Below are 18,145 nucleotides of genomic sequence, written 5' to 3'. Positions count from 1 at the left end.
TCTTAGCAAAATGTACTACCCACAGAAAGCTTAATTGGTGGCGAAAAAAACGAGGTATAGATCATTTTCTTGTGAGAAGTTGTAATAAAGTTATTAGGGAATAAAAGGGAGGAGCACTGACAGATAAAAATTGCTCTGGTCCGTTAGGGTAACAACCCTTGGGGGTGAACTGGTTAAAGGAACCCTCAATCTATGCTTTATCTATTAGATATATTTACCCAGGGCTTCCTCCAGCCCCTTGCAGCCGACCTGTCCCACGCATCATCCCCGCTCGCAGGGTCCTTGCCGGTGCAGAGGCCAACCTCGAGGTCGTCTTCTACTGCGCCTGTGCAGTACACTCAAGCCCATGTGCGAGTGACTGACAGCGGCACTTGCGCAGGCACAGTAGAGGAGGTCTGCCTGTGCTCCGGTGTTGACCCCGGGCCGGTGGCTGCGAGCGGAGATGCTGCGTGGGACATGTCGGCTGCAAGGGGCTGGAGGAATGCCTGGGTAAGTATATCTAAATGTAGCATAGATTGATTGATGATTCCTTTAAGAAATCCATTATTATTATTATTATTATTGATTTATAAAACGCCAACAAATTCTGTGGCGCTGTACAAAGTAAGAAACAAACATGGAGTACAAAATAATACAGACAATGGTGTACACCAATATACAAAATGCAGAATTGGTACAAAATACAGAATTGGTAATGACAGTGACAAACATTACATGATTAATAACATGTATAACAAATTCCAAGACACAAAAGTGTGAGAGCCATGCCCTTGCAAGCTTACAATCTAAAGACTACATGTTTTTTGTATTACAAACCTTATTGTTATGTTTCTGAAGCAGTCACTATAAATGATATGCCTGTTCTTAATATTTACAAGATGACTGTATGAAGCCAGAAAAGGCAATCTACAAATGTCAGAATATTGGATGCTGGAAATGTAAGAGCTTTAGTTGGTGGAAATGAAGGGTTTGACATTTTTTCAGATAATGGCTATTTTTTACCACTGAATACTGAAATGAGTAGTAGCTTCTTAGAAGTTTATTTTCAGTTCTGACATACTTTCCAATGTTTTTTAGTTGGCATCTCAAATTAAAACACTACTTTAACTTTGTAGTTGATATATTCATTAGTCAAATGAGCCGCCTGTGTTTACCAGGATTTATTGAAATTTCTTAAGACACCATGACATTCCCCAGAGAACCCTGCACTCATTATTATCCTCATTTGCTAATAATACTTTTTTTTGTCGCTGACTCTTCATCAGCATGCCATCTATTTTTCTGCTCTGTTTTTCTGCTCTCTGTTCCAAAACCTCTTACCATGCTCCAGCACTGAGCGCTATGTTTGCATGTTGCTAGCGTTTCCTGGATGAAGCAGACAAAGACAAGGAGCGCTACACAAAGGAACTCCAGCAGTATCAGAAAACGGAAGCCTTCCGATCCTACAGTCGTAAATCACAGAACCGCCAGAAGGGGAGGCAGCAGAGGCAGGGTGAGATGTGGCACGAACAGAAGAGCGCCGGAATGTTTTTGTGTGCTTCTAAAGTGGACTTGTACTGTATTGGGCAAACTTTCAAAACCTTAGGAATACCCAAACCGCTCGTGTTAACCCAGAAACACTAGGAATGTATAAAGAGCTAAAAGAGACCAAAAAGTCCTGTATTAAAAAGCAGCGCTAAATGTAATTTAAATAGAAAGCATTTGCAATAATTCAGGTTTAAGATAGTAACTGTGGTTTCCCACGATACATAACTCCTGAATATACAAATCATATCTTAATGCCCCTGAAAGCTATTCCATATATACCTCATCCTATTGATATACCCTATCCCGTAAAGCCATATCTATCCATTCCATGCACTGAGGAGGACCAAAAAGTTTCAAACAGGCTGTATGCTTGTTGGATTGATGTGGTTCTGTAAAACATATTAGCTACTGGCTCACTATACACCAGTGGTTCAGGATGTGCAGCCTTCTCATAAAAAGATGATTTGCATATTTGGGAGTGATGCATCGTGGGAAACCACTGTTGCTCACTTAAAGCTGAATTATTGCAAATACCTTCTGTGTTAAGAAGGCAAAATTACACTATACAAATTCTAGCTAACCGTCCATGAAAAAAAAAATCTTCAGGCCTGCAAATTCCAATATAAATGGTTTACATTTGTGATTTACCCATAATAGAGGCTTGTGCTAGCACCTTCCTTCCATTGATATGTGCCATACAGATGCATAACTTCCCATACAATATATATATATATATATATATATATATATATATATATATAATATTTCTACCACAATTTTTCCTAGTAGACAGGCCTTCACGTTTACTTATACATGTTAAATTGGTATGCTGGTGATTTGTCCGCCCCCCCCCCCCCCCCCACTTACCTGTAAATGCACTTCTTCCCCCACTCTTGCCCCTACACACAAAAAAAAAACACATTTCTTCTCCCCCCTCTGAATGGACTTGCTTTCTCATCCTTGTTGTCCCTAAGCCAACCCCCAATCCCTTGGCTTGTCCTTCCTAGTGGTAGGGACGATGAGTTGCAGGTCAACCTCTTCTCGTCCCAGACACACCTCCAAGCTGATACTGGAAGATCCTTAGAACCTAGGGAGCATCTGAAGAGGGGCGGTTTGGTGTGGGCTCTTCATTGTGTTGTGGCGGTTAGAAAATCTGACATTAAGTAGAATCTTCGGTATTCGCTATTTGCCTCAATTTTTACTTATCAATATCTTTCTTTTTTTAGAAGGATCTCGTCCAATTGCACCTGAACCTGAGGTGAGGCTTCTCCTCCACAACTTTCCATGTGATTAAGTCTACAGTTTTCTCTTTTTATTTTTTACGTTCAGAACCTATATTAAAGGAACATTAACCTTTAGAACTTATGGACTGTGGATCAGTTTTTAAGTGTAATCTATAAAAAAAAAAAAAAAAAAGTATCAGTAGATGATTTAGAACTCATTTAGAAAATTGGAAGCAAATTGAGCCTAATTCAGTTATATTAATCATTGGAAAAAGTCCCATGCTAATGTACATTTGACACGTTTAATAAAAAGTGCTAGGTGAGATTTGCCTGTGCAAAAAAAAAAAAAAGAATATATAATGCAAAATGAACATCACTTTTATCACCCCAACATTTTGATACAATAAGTGATTTTCACCTTCCTTGCTCATTGGTAAAGTTATATAGCTAACCCCGGAATATTATAATTATATAGCGAACTTAGCTCGTATATTCCAAAGGTGTGGCCAACAGATGTTATGTAGCACCGAGAGCAGGAATCTGGGTCTGATTGCTTTAGTAGTTGCTGTGGAATGAATGAGCTTTAGTAGTTGCTGTGGAATGAATGAGGGACTCTGTCCTTCGTTTACGATTGGTTGCACTCCAGGAAATGTGTCTTGCTTGCCGGACAGAGGCCCCACCCCACCCCCGGCGCCGTCAGGCCCTGTGCCATGGATAGAATGGAGGGCACAATGCGATATTGCTGATGCAGATCATGATGAAGGTGGGTCCTGACTACCAGCAGCCAGCACCCACCTTCATTGTGAAGGCTCCGGTATGTGAAATTTAATTGGCAGTTACGATGTACAAGCTTTGATTAATGTGACATGCTTTTCTATTAAGTGCTGCTGCATGGTCTTACAGATCTATGCCCCAATTATATTCAATTCAGTGAATGGGGAAAATATTGATACCACAACCTTAAACACATTACCTTACATGTTAAAGGGGTATTGCATTTACCCTTGTTCAGACTCCTGTTTTTTTTATGCATATGATACTGAATTTTGAATTAATTAGCAGCGCACAATGTTTAGTACAATGCACACTCCTACTTTTTGCAATAGATAAATACAATGTACATGTCTAGCTGGCTTGCCTTCATACTCCCATGTAATTTTTTGGCAACAGTGTAGTTTCACTGGGGAGAATGCTGTGTACATAACTCTCTCATCATTACCCTCATGGGGTAGTAAAGGGAGAGCAGGGAGCTTGCACAAGTCAGTATTTCCCTGCCGCCACTGGTCACCTCATCTTTTTCCACCTCCCCTGTGGCCAGCATTGCAGCTAAGCAGAGCCGCATCATAAGAATCTGCTGTAGCTGCAGCATACCTCCTCCAACAAGAAAGAGACATGCCCCTGCCACACATATCACAATCAATTCAAAAGTAAAAGATGTCATTTTATCAGGGATGTTCACTGAGGTTAATCACGAGTAATCACGACTGATTACTCGTGATTCAAATAAGGGTTATTTGCTGCAGGTGCGGGGCTGGATGCAGCATGGTTAATTACCCATAATGCCGCCATCCGCCCTGCGCGTCAACGAGATTACAAGCGTCATATTGGATACACCAGTATCCAATACACCTGTACTTAGCAGCACTTCCCAAACAATTCCTATCTCAATTGAAAAAAATATGTAAATCGATAGTGTTCCTTTAAGTTACATTAGTTATGTTGATTAAAATAGATAAGTAATACAATCTCTTACCCACCCTGTTTTAAAAGAACAGTCAAAGGTTTGTGATTTCATGAGGGCAGCCATCTTTTTGGTTGAAAGGAGGTGACGGAGCATGAAACACAGTTCCAACTGTCCTGTGTCCTGATCACCCCTCCCAACTGATAGGCAACGAGAACATCATCATCAGAAATCCCTTCATCCTTTGCACAGCATCAGGGGAAAAATGCCCAGGCAGTTTTCTTCGATGGGGCGGAGCTTAGCTTCTAAGCAGCTAAAAATTAGGCTTGAGAATGAAAAACAAAGTTCTGATGTTGTGAACCTGTTAAAGAAACACCAAGCCTTTCAGTGCTGCTGAGTAGATTTTTAGTCTGGAGGTTCACTTTAAGCTTCGTTTCATCTGCCATTTACTTGGGCATGGTGGTTTTTCATAATTCTTGTGTAATATATTGCCGCAAAGCATAATTTTTTTTCATCAGCAAAAGATCAATATTGCGCTGTCATTAACACACAGACTGAAAGTGTCTAGATCTGGTGCCAGGCTTTTTGGTTCATCACTATTAATTGTGCTCTTTAAATAGGATTTTAAACTACCTAATTTCTTCTGTCCTTTATTGGGACTGCAGTAACCAGAATAATTAAAAATACAGCATTTCATTTTTAAGTAGTATTACTTGTTTCCTGTTTTAGGTCTGAGTTTTTAGTGTGTCTAGTGAAATATTAATCAAATGGATCTTAATGTACTACCTCCTTAGCAGCTGGCTCCTACAAGCCCTTCATGTGCAGCTAAAAGGCCTATGTCTCTGGCTTTTACCACTTCCTCCCTTTGTAGAAAAATCACACATATATCACATTGTGGTATGGGTACTTTACATTTATCAGACTGTGAGTTTGATCTGTGTTGGTTTATGACGATCTCGGTTTCTCAGATCTGAACTGAAGCCTCCCACTCACTCCTATTGACTGCCATTTGTTGTAAAAATACCTCAGAGATAGAAAGGAGGAGAAATACTGAAGCAATCAAGACTTGGTATTTGTTAGTTTTTTTTTTCGTCTCCCCATATTTTTAAAGGACAACTGAAGCAAGAGGAATATGGAGGCTGCCATTTTTATTTCCTTTTAAAGTGACCCTGAGACGTTATTAAAAAATGTAAACATACCTGGGACTTCCTCCAGGCTCTTCCTCACAGATCGCTATCCACCTTCTGGTTCTCCCGCTACAAGCCCCGATAGTTCAGTGAGTCAGGGCGCACTGCACATGCCCGGCCGTGGAGTGCTCTGCACCTGCGCAGTATGCTCCCAGCTGCGGGAGCGAGATGGGGGGGCACGTGCATGCGCCGACTGGCTCTGACTTGCCCAACTTATGAGGCTTGTAACAGGACAATAGGGAGGTGGAGGAAGACGGTGTGGAAGCAATCTGTGCGGAGGGGGCTGGTGGAAGCCCCAGGTATGTATAAATCTTTTAATAATGTTCATCTCTGTACACTATAATCAAAACCAGTTACCTGACTATCCTGCTGATCCTCTGCCTCAAATACTTTTAGCCATAGACCCTTAAGCATATGCAGATCAGGTGTTTCTGATATTATCAGATCAGACAAGATTAGCTTCATGCTTGTTTCTGGTGTTGATCAGCCACTACTGCAGCCAAATAGAACAGCAGGGGTGCCATGCATCTGTTATTGCTTAAAGCGGAATATAACCCTGCATTTCAACTTTGCTCTAAAACATTATTTACAGCATATTATATGCAACCAGCATTTTTTTTTTTTTAGTAGACCAGCATTGGAAGGGTTACACACAGAGGTTTAAAGTTCCGTGGAGAGATATTCAGAAGTTCAGATAGATACATTTAACTAAATAGAATGTAACAAGTGAGAAATGTTACACACTCTTTGGCTGTCCTCCAGCTCCTTCTCAGTCAGAGAGAGTGAGTCACATTCCACACTTAGATACATTTAAGTAAACAAAATGTATCTATGTAAGCTTCCGATGCGTCCGCATTTCTCTCCAGGAACTTTAAACCTCTGCGTGTAACCCTTCCAATGCTGGTCTAGTAAAAAAAAATGCTGGTTGCATATAATATACTGTAAATGTTTTAGAGCAAAGTTGAAATGCAGGGTTATATTCCGCTTTAAAGGAAAGAAATATGTCCGCCTCCATATTTTTCTCACTTCAGTTGTCCTTTAAAGTTTTGGGGAACTAATAGTTGCCTGGAGAGGAGAGATGTCCTTCACTTCACATCTAAAAAGACAAAAACTGCAAATAAACACCTTAGATGAAATGACATTTTTCTAGCAATAAGATTATAAATGCCTAAGACTTATCAGCATTTCCTCATACTTTCAGCTCGACTTTCTAGTACTTTTGGAGCTGATATCATCCAGTACAGCAGAACCAGTAATGTAGATAAGGTGATAAAATGAATTTCTGTCAAAGATGGAAAATTCAACATTTGATTAGTATGTGCTATTCTGGAAAATTCTGTTCCCTAAAGAAGGCCATCTTCAGTCCTAGACCTGGTGACCTGGGTGTGTGTGCGCATACCACACACAGTTGGGCCCAAACTTACAGGCAGGTTCCATGCCCGGCGCCATACTGGAGCGTGTGGATGAATTTCTTACTATTGGCTGACTCTGGATTTTGACATACAATGTAAATGTATGGCCTGTTTATTATATTATACAAAGAGAAACGTTCATTGTAGGTTCCTGCATGAGACTGGAATTACACAACTGCTAATTTGCTTTTGCGAAACTTCCTTGTAACCCAAGTGTGGGCTGCATTCTTTAACTACTTGATAACAAACAAAATACTGTATAAATAGGTGAGTCCAGGTTTACTTTGTGACATATCTTCACTGGAGGTGGTCTAGTAATTCAGGCCCATTGTGTCCTAACACAGACCACAGGATGAAGTGGAAAGTCTTGCTGTCTCATCTCACAAGGACCTCAGGTGTGCATGAATTAGAGGGATCCTGACCACTTCTGTTCCTCGCACGTTATTCTGACTGGCGAATGGCACACTTGCATCTTATATAGGGACATACAGCCTCATCTAGAGTCAGGTTTTCAGGGATGGGGCTCAGCGTAATGGCACAGGGTCTGGCAGTCTGCAGGTTTTCTATGCTGCCAGCCTATTCATGTAATGAACATTCTAACATGCTTTCCAGGGTTCTGTGGAAATGTCAGTGGGCCTCACGCTTTGAGAGAATAGCTGTTTTATGGTGTCCGATGTTTTTGCAAAACGTAAATTAATCACTTCAGCAAGATTTCCGGTGTCCACATGTTACCACATTATGAATAATGATGTGTTAAGGGCTACATTTCATTCATGAATTCATGCTTCTTCCCTGTTTTTTGGGGATTTCATGAGATTTTTTTCATGTCATCACTTCTACCTTCACATTTACATGCAGCAGATGTCAGTCTTCAAGACCTACAGGTTCCAGTTTCCTCTCCTTGTAAAATAATAGCACACTACCTGCTGAAATGCAGATTCATGTGGTGCTCTATAAGACGGGTTCATCTTTAAAGGATACCCCAACTGAAATGTGACATAATGAGATAGACATGTGTATGTACAGTGCCTAGCACACAGATAACTATGCTGTGTTCCTTTTTTTCTTTCTCTGCCTGAAAGTGTTAAATATCAGGTATGTAAGTGGCTGACTCAGTCCTGACTCAGACAGGAAGTGACTACAGTGTGACCCTCACTGATAAGAAATTCCAACTATAAAACACTTTCCTAGCAGAAAATGGCTTCTGAGAGAAAGAAAGCGGTAAAAAAGGGGGAATTTCTTATCAGTGAGGGTCACACTGTAGTCACTTCCTGTCTGAGTCAGGACTGAGTCAGCCACTTGCATACCTGATATTTAACGCTTTCAGGCAGAGAAAGAAAAAAAGGAACACAGCAAAGTTATCTGTGTGCTAGGCACTGTACATACCCATGTCTATCTCATTATGCCACATTTCAGTTGGGGTATCCTTTAAAGCAGTCTCTTGGTGCTTTAGGAACAAGCAAAGGGTTTATTAATTTGCACAGTCAGCTACAGGAATATTTTCTTTAAGTCCTGCCCAGATATTTCTGTTTGCATTTTCTGTACTTTTCTCTGTTCCATATGTTAACCTGCCTGCGTTATGTTCCCAACAGTCCCCCTTCACAACCATCCTACAGTTCTATTTTCATGCTTTATTATCTTGTGAAAGAGAAGTTTCTCTCTCTGGTGTTTTGTATTGATCATTCTGTCTGTCTTTCTCTCCGCTCCCCTCTATGTACACTGCTCACTCCAGCCTCGTGTTTTGCAGAAAGAACCTGTTCTGAAGGAGAGATCAGTATTTGATATCCCCATCTTCACAGAAGAATTTCTGAATCACAGCAAAGGTGAGGGTGCTGGGTCACAGCGCTGGGAGGGTTTATGACGCATGGTGAAGATTGATGAACCTTTTTTTTTTTGCTGACAGAATAGTTTGTAATTCTGTTTTGGTAGCAGTGGGATACTTTGGTTAGACTTGTTCTTATTTCATTGCCATCCATCATTCTTTCTGCAGCACGGGAAACTGAGTTAAGACAGCTGAGGAAATCCAACATGGAGTTTGAAGAGCGGAATGCAGCGCTACAGAAACATGTAGAAAGCATGCGGTCAGCAGTGCAGAGATTGGAGGCTGAGCTTCAGCAAGAACAGGGGAGGAATAATCTGCTGCAGCAACATTTACAGAACGTTCGCCAGACTCTAACACACTGCCTGAGAACTGTGCCTATACCAGGTACTTATTCTGTGTCTCTCGCTTTTCTTTATCACTGGTGTGCATAGGAATCCATTCTGTACATTAAATCCATCCACATGTAACACAGATTATCTCAACACATTAAGGAAGCTACAGAAGTGGACTGTAGGGTGAAAAACTGTAAATGTGAGAGAATTCTGTAAATGTGAGAAACCCGAATATGGATGTGAGAGTTAACTGAAAAAAGCAATAACAAATGTGGATAAATGGGGACTAGCTGAGAGTCAAGTCACTAATATAGGGGGCATCAGGTGGTGGTGGGCAGACATGTTGGTGAAAGGTACCATAAGTTAGATTGGAACTTGCTGTTGTCACCTTTATAATTGACTTTCACACCTTTTTTTCCCTCCTCTTCACTTAGGCACTACAGAGACACCGACCTTGGAGACAATTGACTCTTACATGAGCCGTTTGCAGAGTGCCGTGCTTACACACCCCAAGGAAAGTGAGGCTCTCATTGCCGGCGTCCGAGAAGTGTTAAGTCAGCTGGAGGGTTGAGGTGAAATCTCAGTATCCCTGTGATCGGAAGGACCTTCACGCTTGACCTTTTTGCTGACAGAGAGGCTTAAAGCATCTTGAGTAGCCACACCGGTATAAAGAGGATTAAAAGAACTCCCTGAACTAAACCATTCCTTTTTTTTGTTCATCTTGCTCTATGATTAGCCCGGCTTTTATTTGGCTTTTGTTGAAGAAGGTAGGCATATCTGGGAATTTCAGGGACCAGCAGACACTTTAGGAGCCAAGGGGATATCTTGCAGTCTATAAAACAAATTTAAAAGACTTTGGCTGCCATGTTCCTGGGATATGTTCAGCTTTTTATTTAGAGGGGTACTTGTTGTGCATGATAATGTGTTAAGTATTTTTCATCATTTGTGTTGCAAGCCTTAGTGTGCCATTTTACATTTAAAAGGATGCATATGTAAGTGGAAAACTGAATAAGAGCATGTATAATTACTTTTCATTTTTCATAGTTTTTTTCCTTAATATAAATTGTGTGACCGTTTTGGTGAAGTGTCATAGTTTCGCATCCATATGTATCAATATCTCAGTGGTAGAATAAAATACAAAAAAGGTATAGTGTTGTAAATTGCCTAAAGATGACTATGGGTATCCATACACAGTTACAGTGAGGCCCAGTTCACATCAGCGTTAAAAAGCGTACCGTAAGCAGAATGGATACTGTACAAACCGAACGGATGCGAATGGGTCCAATGTTAACCTATGGAACCATTCACATGTGTCCGTTCATACGGATCTGTTCCGTACGTTCTGCCGAATGGACTGCAATTTTGCTGCAGCACCAATTTTTCCAGACTGCTGAGCCCAGCGGACCGGAAACAGAAACTTTTTAAGCGCTGCATTGGGGGCAATGGAAGAAGGGACATTTTCTTCACATTAGTGAAGAAACAGACCGTTAAGGGGCAAAAACCAACGTTGACTAGGGGGGTTGGATGCGAACCGGGCCTTTCCTGAGCGGGCGGGTGAGCGAAGGTTAAAGGGACAGCGGCTGGATAGTGTACTATCTGACATAGATGACCTGGGTTCAAATCTTTGCTCTGCCTGTTCAGTAAGCCAGCACCTATTCAGTAGGAGACCTTAGGCAAGACTCCCTAACACTGCTACTGCCTATAGAGCGCGTCCTAGTGGCTGCAGCTCTGGCGCTTTGAGTCCTCCAGGAGAAAAGTGCAATATAAATGTTCTGTGTCTTGTCTGTGTTCTGTGTCTTAAAACTTACCCAGGCATCTATTGCAGCCGGACTGTAGAAAGGGTTTCTTCCAAGCTTCCGCCTTCTGTCTTGTTCCGCATCATGTGAGTAGTCACATGAGGCATATAGTCACACGACACGGAACAAGACAAGACGGAAGCCTGGAAGAAACCCTCCTGGCTGCAATAAATGCCTGGGTAAGTTGTAACCCTTGCTCACCTGCCTTGCTGCTGCACTCTCCCTCACCCGCCCAGCTGCTGCACCCTCCCTCACCTGCTGTCTCAAACGGAATGAAAACAGATCCGATCGACTGGTGATCAGAACCGGTTTCCCAGATCCGCCAGTGTGCACCAAGCCATTCGGATCCGGTGAAACGGAGACCGGATCCGCTTTACGTGATACGTTTGGCTTTAAAACAGTGTGAACCAAGCCTAAAGGGTCCCAGCATTGTAAAAAAAAATATATAATCATTTAGATTCTTACCTCTGTAGTGAGAAGACCCTGGATGATCCAGAGATCTTCCTACAGTGAACTGTTCCAGCACAGGATCTTTATTCATCAAAAAACTTGTCAAATAGGTTTATTGTAGTCATGTTCGTGGCTGTGGATGAGCGCATCTGGAGCATGTGTCAGCATGGTCCACGCATGGCCAGTGCAGAGAAGAAAAAAAAAGCTGTGCACAAGCATCTTTGTTCTACTGGACAAGCATGGACCATTCCCAATCTGGATGCACTCATCCACACCGGGAGTGCGGCTAGAAGATGAAGAGGCTTCCTAGGCTGGAACAGTGGGCTCTATGAGGATCTGGTAGGCCTCTGGACAATCCAGTGACTACCAACTACTGATGTAAGTATGTAACTTTTTCTACACTCCCCACTTCAGATGTGCTTTAACCACTTGCCGACCGCACACTCATAACGTGCGTCGGCAAAGTGGCAGCTGCAGGACCAGCGACGCAGTACTGCGTCGCCAGCTGCAGCCTAATTAATCAGGAAGCAGCCGCTCGTACGAGCGGCTGCTTCCTGTCAAATCACGGCGGGGGGCTCCGTGAATAGCCTGCGGGCCGCCGATGGCGGCTCGCAGGCTAGATGTAAACACAAGCGGAAATAATCCGCTTTGTTTACATTTGTACGGCGCTGCTGCGCAGCAGCGCCGTAAGGCAGATCGGCGATCCCCGGCCAATCAGCGGCCGGGGATCGCCGCCATGTGACAGAGGACGTCCTGTCACTGGCTGCACAGGACGGATAGCGTCCTGTGCAGCCCGGATCACTGGGGGGACAGGTAGGAGGGGGAGGGAATGTCGCCGCGGAGGGGGGCTTTGAGGTGCCCCCCCCGCCACCCACAGCAGGCAGGAGAGATCAGACCCCCCCAGCACATCATCCCCATAGGGGGGAAAAAAGGGGGGCAATCTGATCTCCCTGCCTGCACCCTGATCTGTGCTGGGGGCTGCAGAGCCCACCCAGCACAGATCAATCAAACCAGCGCTGGTCCTTAAGGGGGGGTAAAGGGTGGGTCCTCAAGTGGTTAAAGTGTACCAGAGATTTTAACAACTAAAGATGTAATACTTACCCAGGCCTGTCTTTCGCCCTATAAACATGTCTAAGTCCCACGCGGTCTGCCGTTCAGCCGCGATCAGCCCCGGTAGTTTTCCATTCCTCCTAGTGTACTTGCCCATAGGGCTGATCCGATTGCCTTCTCAAAACTGGACAAAAAGAAGCAAGTAATCTACATCTATATCTCCAATAAAGCTCATGTCCTTCACAAATAATTTTTTACGGGTTATTGTCTATCTGCAATGGGAAATCCTACCCTTTCCTGACTTCTGAATTGCAATTCTCTCCTTAATTAGAGGTCTGAGAGTTAGTTAAACCAATCAGTGCCAGATCAATAGCACTCTTGATCCTTCCCTAATAAGGTTAGACCCACCATATAATGAACTCTTTTTGTAGCCATCTTAAAGAGACACAGGAGCCAGTGTCACCCTGGCAATTAATTACTAAGCATTTAATCACTTTGTTAATTAGCAAAGGTTGTGTGGGAAGAGAGCCGCTCATATGAGTGCCAAGGATATCCTGCCACGGACAGCCATAATCCTGGGCTTTCACTAGAAAATCTGCATTGCCATGGCATGCTCTAGTTGTTTTTGCTGTGTGTTTGTGTAGATAGGAGTGTGCCTGCAATCTCGCCTGTGTCCTCAGTGTGCCAGATTCCTTTTAGATGCATTTGTCATGTAGGCTTTGCATTTATCACACTACCGGCAACTGCTGCTTACACAAATATATTCTCCCTCCGTGCAGAACACGCACTGACTGAGCCTCAGAGCTAGACAGGAAAACACATGAAAAGTCATTTTCATGCTTAGACTATGAAGACAAGTCTCTTTTCAGATGTTCTGACTTGTGCTTTGAGCTGTAAATACAATCATTATGTGCAGTTAATGATCTCTTAATATATCGTGTCAATATCTATTAAGATGTAGTTTCAGTAAATATACCCTTTTGCTTGCACTGCAGGTATGCTGCTGACCTCACTGTGGTACAGAACAGAGCACACCTTTCTGTAAATGACAGAATGTACATCTTAGTTTCAGGACATATTTTAGAAAAAAAAACTGGTTTGAATTTGGATGATCTGTATTTATTAGGTCCCCCCCTCCCCCCTAGCTGGTTTGCTATGCATCAAATGTTTAGGGGAGATGTCATACAAATTACTGTAATGGTTCAGTGACGTGTTTGTGCATAAATACTGGTATATGAATAAAAATACTTGGAACAGAAAATGGAATATTCTCTTATATTACTGGCTTTTCCTATCTGCATATCTGGCCAAGCTTGTTTCTTAGTCAGGGAGTTGCAAATTAGCCATCACTTACGGTGCACATTATCCTGTTATAGTTTAAAAGACACCTAGTAATGGCTGAAATCCCAAACATCAGTTTCTCTCCGTTGTCCTGGTCGTGACCCGTCACTGACACGTTTCGTGGCAACGGCTAAATCCTGCAGCCTGCTTGTGGACACACAATTTGCATAAAGTTTAGAGCAGTAAAAAGCCTGTTTCTCCTAAGCAAGTGTTCCCACATAAAATCTTCATTTGCATCGGAAGTAGAAGCACTTTTAAACTGTGAAAGAGCCCTACAAAAATAAATTACAGTAGAAATTGCCTGGGCCTTTTTCCCTCTTACAGCAACAGTAAGTAAATCTTCTTTTAAGGCTTATGAAAAATAGCCTTTGTAGCTTAAAGTGCTTGTATAAAATGAAAAAGAAAAAAGTGTTGACAGATTGCTTAGGCTATACTCGACCTAAAGAGCCAAAGAGCACTTCCCTTGTCACAGCCTTCACCCAGGCTAGAATAACCTCAGTATTTGTACAGAAAGTGAATGCCTTTGTAGAACCGATTGTGTGTGGGGGTGCAGTACTGATGACATCTGCAGCTTTTTCCAGAATACATAGTCATGTTAGTAACTTTCCCTTTCGAAGAGCTCACAATCTAGTCTTTATTACAATCCTAGTCTCCACCAGTCTACAGCCTTGTTAAGGTAGCCTTAAGGTGGCCATACATGGTACAATTTTTCAATTAGATAATTTAGTTTGATTATTCCGTTAGATCGAATATAAAGATTTTTCCAGCATGTCCGATCATTTTTCCCGAAAAAACGGGATAATCGTTCGAATTTCTTGATCGAATTGAATGAAAGTTGAAAATATTTTTCTTTCCGATCATTTAGATCGAATAAACGGGAAAATCAAATGTTTTTATTGTACCGTGTATGGCCACCATTACATCTAGCAATGATAGGCAGATTTTACCAAGAGACAAATCTCTCTCTAATCGAATCTGGTTTCCAACGTGTCCAATAACACTTTGAGAAGATCCTAAAATTCGATAAAGAGCTTTCAATTTTGAGAACAGGGAGAGGTAGAGCTTTGGCAGATTTAATGAAAGTGACTAATCATGCCAAAAATAAATTTATTTTTGTCTGAACCTTGTTTGGCCAAATTTAGACCTATCTCAGGTCAGCCCAGCCCCTGCAGTCAGGTTGTGTTGCTGGATGAGTTTGCATTTGTTGTTCTTCATTCAAGGTTAAATTCTGAGTAGGTATACTTAGTAATTGTGTGATATTTATAAACATAATGATCCTTGTAGCAGCAAGGGCATAATCCAGATCATAGATCAACTAATATTGATGGAATTCACAGTGTGACTTTTGTTGCCAGGGTTTGGATTGGGCTTAAACCATTGTGGAACCAGACGGCTGCCAAGGTTCCACACCCCCCCCCCCCCCCCCTGAACCTGGGCTTCTTGCAATGCCTGTGATATGTGCGGCTACAACTGCTAGGCAGGATGTGGTGCGTGCCGCTCACCAGGTAGGCAGCCATGAAGGTAGCAGAAAGAAAAAGGAGGTAACGCACATCCACCATGAAATCTTATTGTTGCTCTCAGTGAAAAATTGCAGTGACAATACAACTGTTTGTGTGAAGGAGAGTATACAGACCAGTGCAGAGGTCGACTGGTAGCAGCACTTCTGAAGTAAAAAAGGCTGACTTATGCGCCCTCTCATTCAGCAGGCAGCCATTATGTACAGTAACACCATGATTTAGCACGGTCTCCTGCGCATCATGAGCTCTGCTCTAGGGACACAATACTACGACAATGGTATTGAGGGACAGCTAAGGTGCTTACACAAACAAAATTACTGTCCTCCTCAAGGATTGGGAATAGATACCTCAGGCAATAGTTTGAGGCCTATGTTCTGTTGTTATAGAGGGGGAGGAAGGCCAATAACTTGGTACACAACGAGTAGGAAAACAATACCCCCGGCCTGTGCTTGGCCAGGATGATCTACAAAGCTGATCGCTCTCCAACACACCAAGGGAGAGACTGGTCATCTTGGCCGAGAACCAGTTAGAATGCCTACAACGCTATAGTGACATCGCTGTGTAGGCTTTTAATCGTTGCAGAAGATGTCAGTTTAACCACTTGCCGACCGCGCACTCATACCGCGCGTCGGCAAAGTGGCAGCTGCAGGACCAGCGACGCAGTATTGCGTCGCCAGCTGCAGGCTGATTAATCAGGAAGCAGCCGCTCGGGCGAGCGGCTGCTTCCTGTCAATTCACGGCGGGGGGCTCCGTGAATAGCCTGCGGGCCGCCGATGGCGGCTCGCAGGCTAAATGTAAACACAAGCGGAAATAATCCGCTTTGTTTACATTTGTACGGCGCAAGGCAGATCGGCGATCCCCGGCCAATCAGCGGCCGGGGATCGCCGCCATGTGACAGGGGACGTCCTGTCACTGGCTGCACAGGACGGATAGCGTCCTGTGCAGCCCTGATCTCCAGGGGGGGGAGCAGGTAGGAGAGGGAGGGAGGAATTTCGCCGCGGAGGGGGGCTTTGAGCTGCCCCCCCCGCCAGCCACATGCAGGCATGAGAGATCGGACCCCCCCAGCACATCATCCCCCTAGTGGGGAAAAAAGGGGGGTGATCTGATCTCTCTGCCTGCTACATGATCTGTGCTGGGGGCTGCAGAGCCCACCCAGCACAGATCACTCAGCACAGCGCTGGTCCTTAAGGGGGGGTAAAGGGTGGGTCCTCAAGTGGTTAATATAAATCCACAACAATAATGATAAAAAATATTAAGGCTCTGTGACAAGGCTGTAGATAATGATTTTGCATATGTTGGTGCTGTGAAATCAGCCTCTAAAATACTGTATCCTGAAAATACATCTGGATCATCACTGATAATGTGGACAATGTGTGGTCTATATGCATAAATGTGAAAATAAATGTATCAGAAGAGAGCTGTTTCCTATGGTAGCTGAAATATTACCATGCTGGACAGTATTATGTACTCTGCATCTTACGGCTTCCTGCATGTTTATAATCACCATTAGGGCTGAGTTGTTTTGACTATATTTCTACATTCATTTTCTTATATCAACTTTTTTTTTTCTTAAAACGAACCTGAAGTGGATTTTAATGTGTTAAATTAAATATTCCATGCAGAGCATACTAAAAGCTTTCCTAAACTGCCTTACTTTTATCCTGAAATAACATAGCAGATGCAGGAGCCCATTTAAAAAATCCCTATATGGTGGCAGGATTGGAGTTTGGCGTTGCCCATAAACCCAAACACTACTCCTTCCATCAGTGCCCATACACTGCGGCAGTGCTCTGTCCATCTTACCCAAGAGAGAATAGGAGTTTGGGAATCACTAGCTGGGGGGATGGAGACAGTATTTGGCCTCTGGGACAAAGCCAAATTTCCTGCTGCAGTCGGGTTGGATGGGCATTTTTATTATGAGCTCTGTACAGAACAATTTGAGTTACAGGGATAACAGTTAAGTCCCATACACGCTTGATTAAAGTCGACTGAGGCAGTTGCTATCGGTCATAATAAGGTGTGTACAGAAGCCCCTGACCGCTGCTCTTCAAAGCGATCCCCCCGATGGATCAACTCACCCCAACAATGGCTGACTTCATTGTGGATGCTCCTGCCATATCCTCTACTGTCGTCCCTCCGCTTCCCTGCTCGCCCCCCCCCCCCCCCCTCCCCATCCGGCCTAGCAACAGAGTGTGTTGTCAGCTACACAGATGACTTTCTGTCTGTACAGCTGGCCTGGCCCAGCAATGTAGCCCAAGGGGATCAAGTCCTGGTCCCCGACGGGCGACATTTATTTAGTGTGTACACGACTGTCCCCCTGGGAGACATAAGAGTGACCGGCTGTCATAGGCTGATGCCTATGACAGCTGATCACGGTGATTGGCTGGCGGGGGGAGGGAGGGTGGGCCTTAAAAAAAAATATACAAACAAAAAAATATATAAACAAAAAAATAAAAATTATTAGAAAAATAAAGAAATAAATATTTATAAAAAAAATATCCTGGGAGCGATCATAACCCACCAACAGAGAACTCTGTTGATGGGCAGAAAGGGGGGGGGGGATCACTTGTGCGTTGAGTGCTGCAGCGAGCTCTTCAAGCTGCAGTGGACTAATTTATGAAAAATGGCCTGGTCTTTAGGGGGGTTTAAGCCCGTGGTCCTTAAGTGGTTAAAGTAGTTCAGAATCAGAAGAATAAGAATCCTTTTTATTCACCAAGTCTAATGATTGTTGTACCTGGAATTATTTGTGGTTCACATGGCATAGGCAGAAGTACATATAACAGGCAGACAGTGCATTGACCAACATG

General features: G+C 43.2%; 1 protein-coding gene and 1 long non-coding RNA gene across 5 annotated transcripts in view; one reads left to right on the top strand and one right to left on the bottom strand.

Moving 5' to 3' along the window:
- Positions 1 to 9,883, top strand: part of HMG20A (high mobility group 20A) — a 50,901-nt gene extending 41,018 nt beyond the window's left edge. For 2 of the 4 annotated variants that reach the window (XM_068275723.1, XM_068275727.1), the window contains exons 6-10: positions 1,360 to 1,492; positions 2,754 to 2,785; positions 8,763 to 8,853; positions 9,021 to 9,236; positions 9,619 to 9,883. In XM_068275723.1, the coding sequence (XP_068131824.1) occupies positions 1,360 to 1,492; positions 2,754 to 2,785; positions 8,763 to 8,853; positions 9,021 to 9,236; positions 9,619 to 9,755 (609 nt within the window). In that variant the 3' untranslated portion in view covers positions 9,756 to 9,883. The remainder of the gene's footprint in view (positions 1 to 1,359; positions 1,493 to 2,753; positions 2,786 to 8,762; positions 8,854 to 9,020; positions 9,237 to 9,618) is intronic. The other 2 variants (XM_068275724.1, XM_068275725.1) reach the window with 2 other exon arrangements.
- Positions 1 to 18,145, bottom strand: part of LOC137563361 (uncharacterized) — a 65,056-nt gene that overhangs the window by 8,726 nt on the left and 38,185 nt on the right. The gene's annotated exons all lie outside the window — the stretch shown is intronic.

This window comes from Hyperolius riggenbachi, chromosome 3 (genome assembly GCF_040937935.1).
Source record: "Hyperolius riggenbachi isolate aHypRig1 chromosome 3, aHypRig1.pri, whole genome shotgun sequence".
Classification (NCBI taxonomy): Eukaryota; Metazoa; Chordata; class Amphibia; order Anura; family Hyperoliidae; genus Hyperolius; species Hyperolius riggenbachi.
Note: the sequence above shows the minus strand (reverse complement) of the source record. Positions and strands in the feature narration are given on the sequence as shown.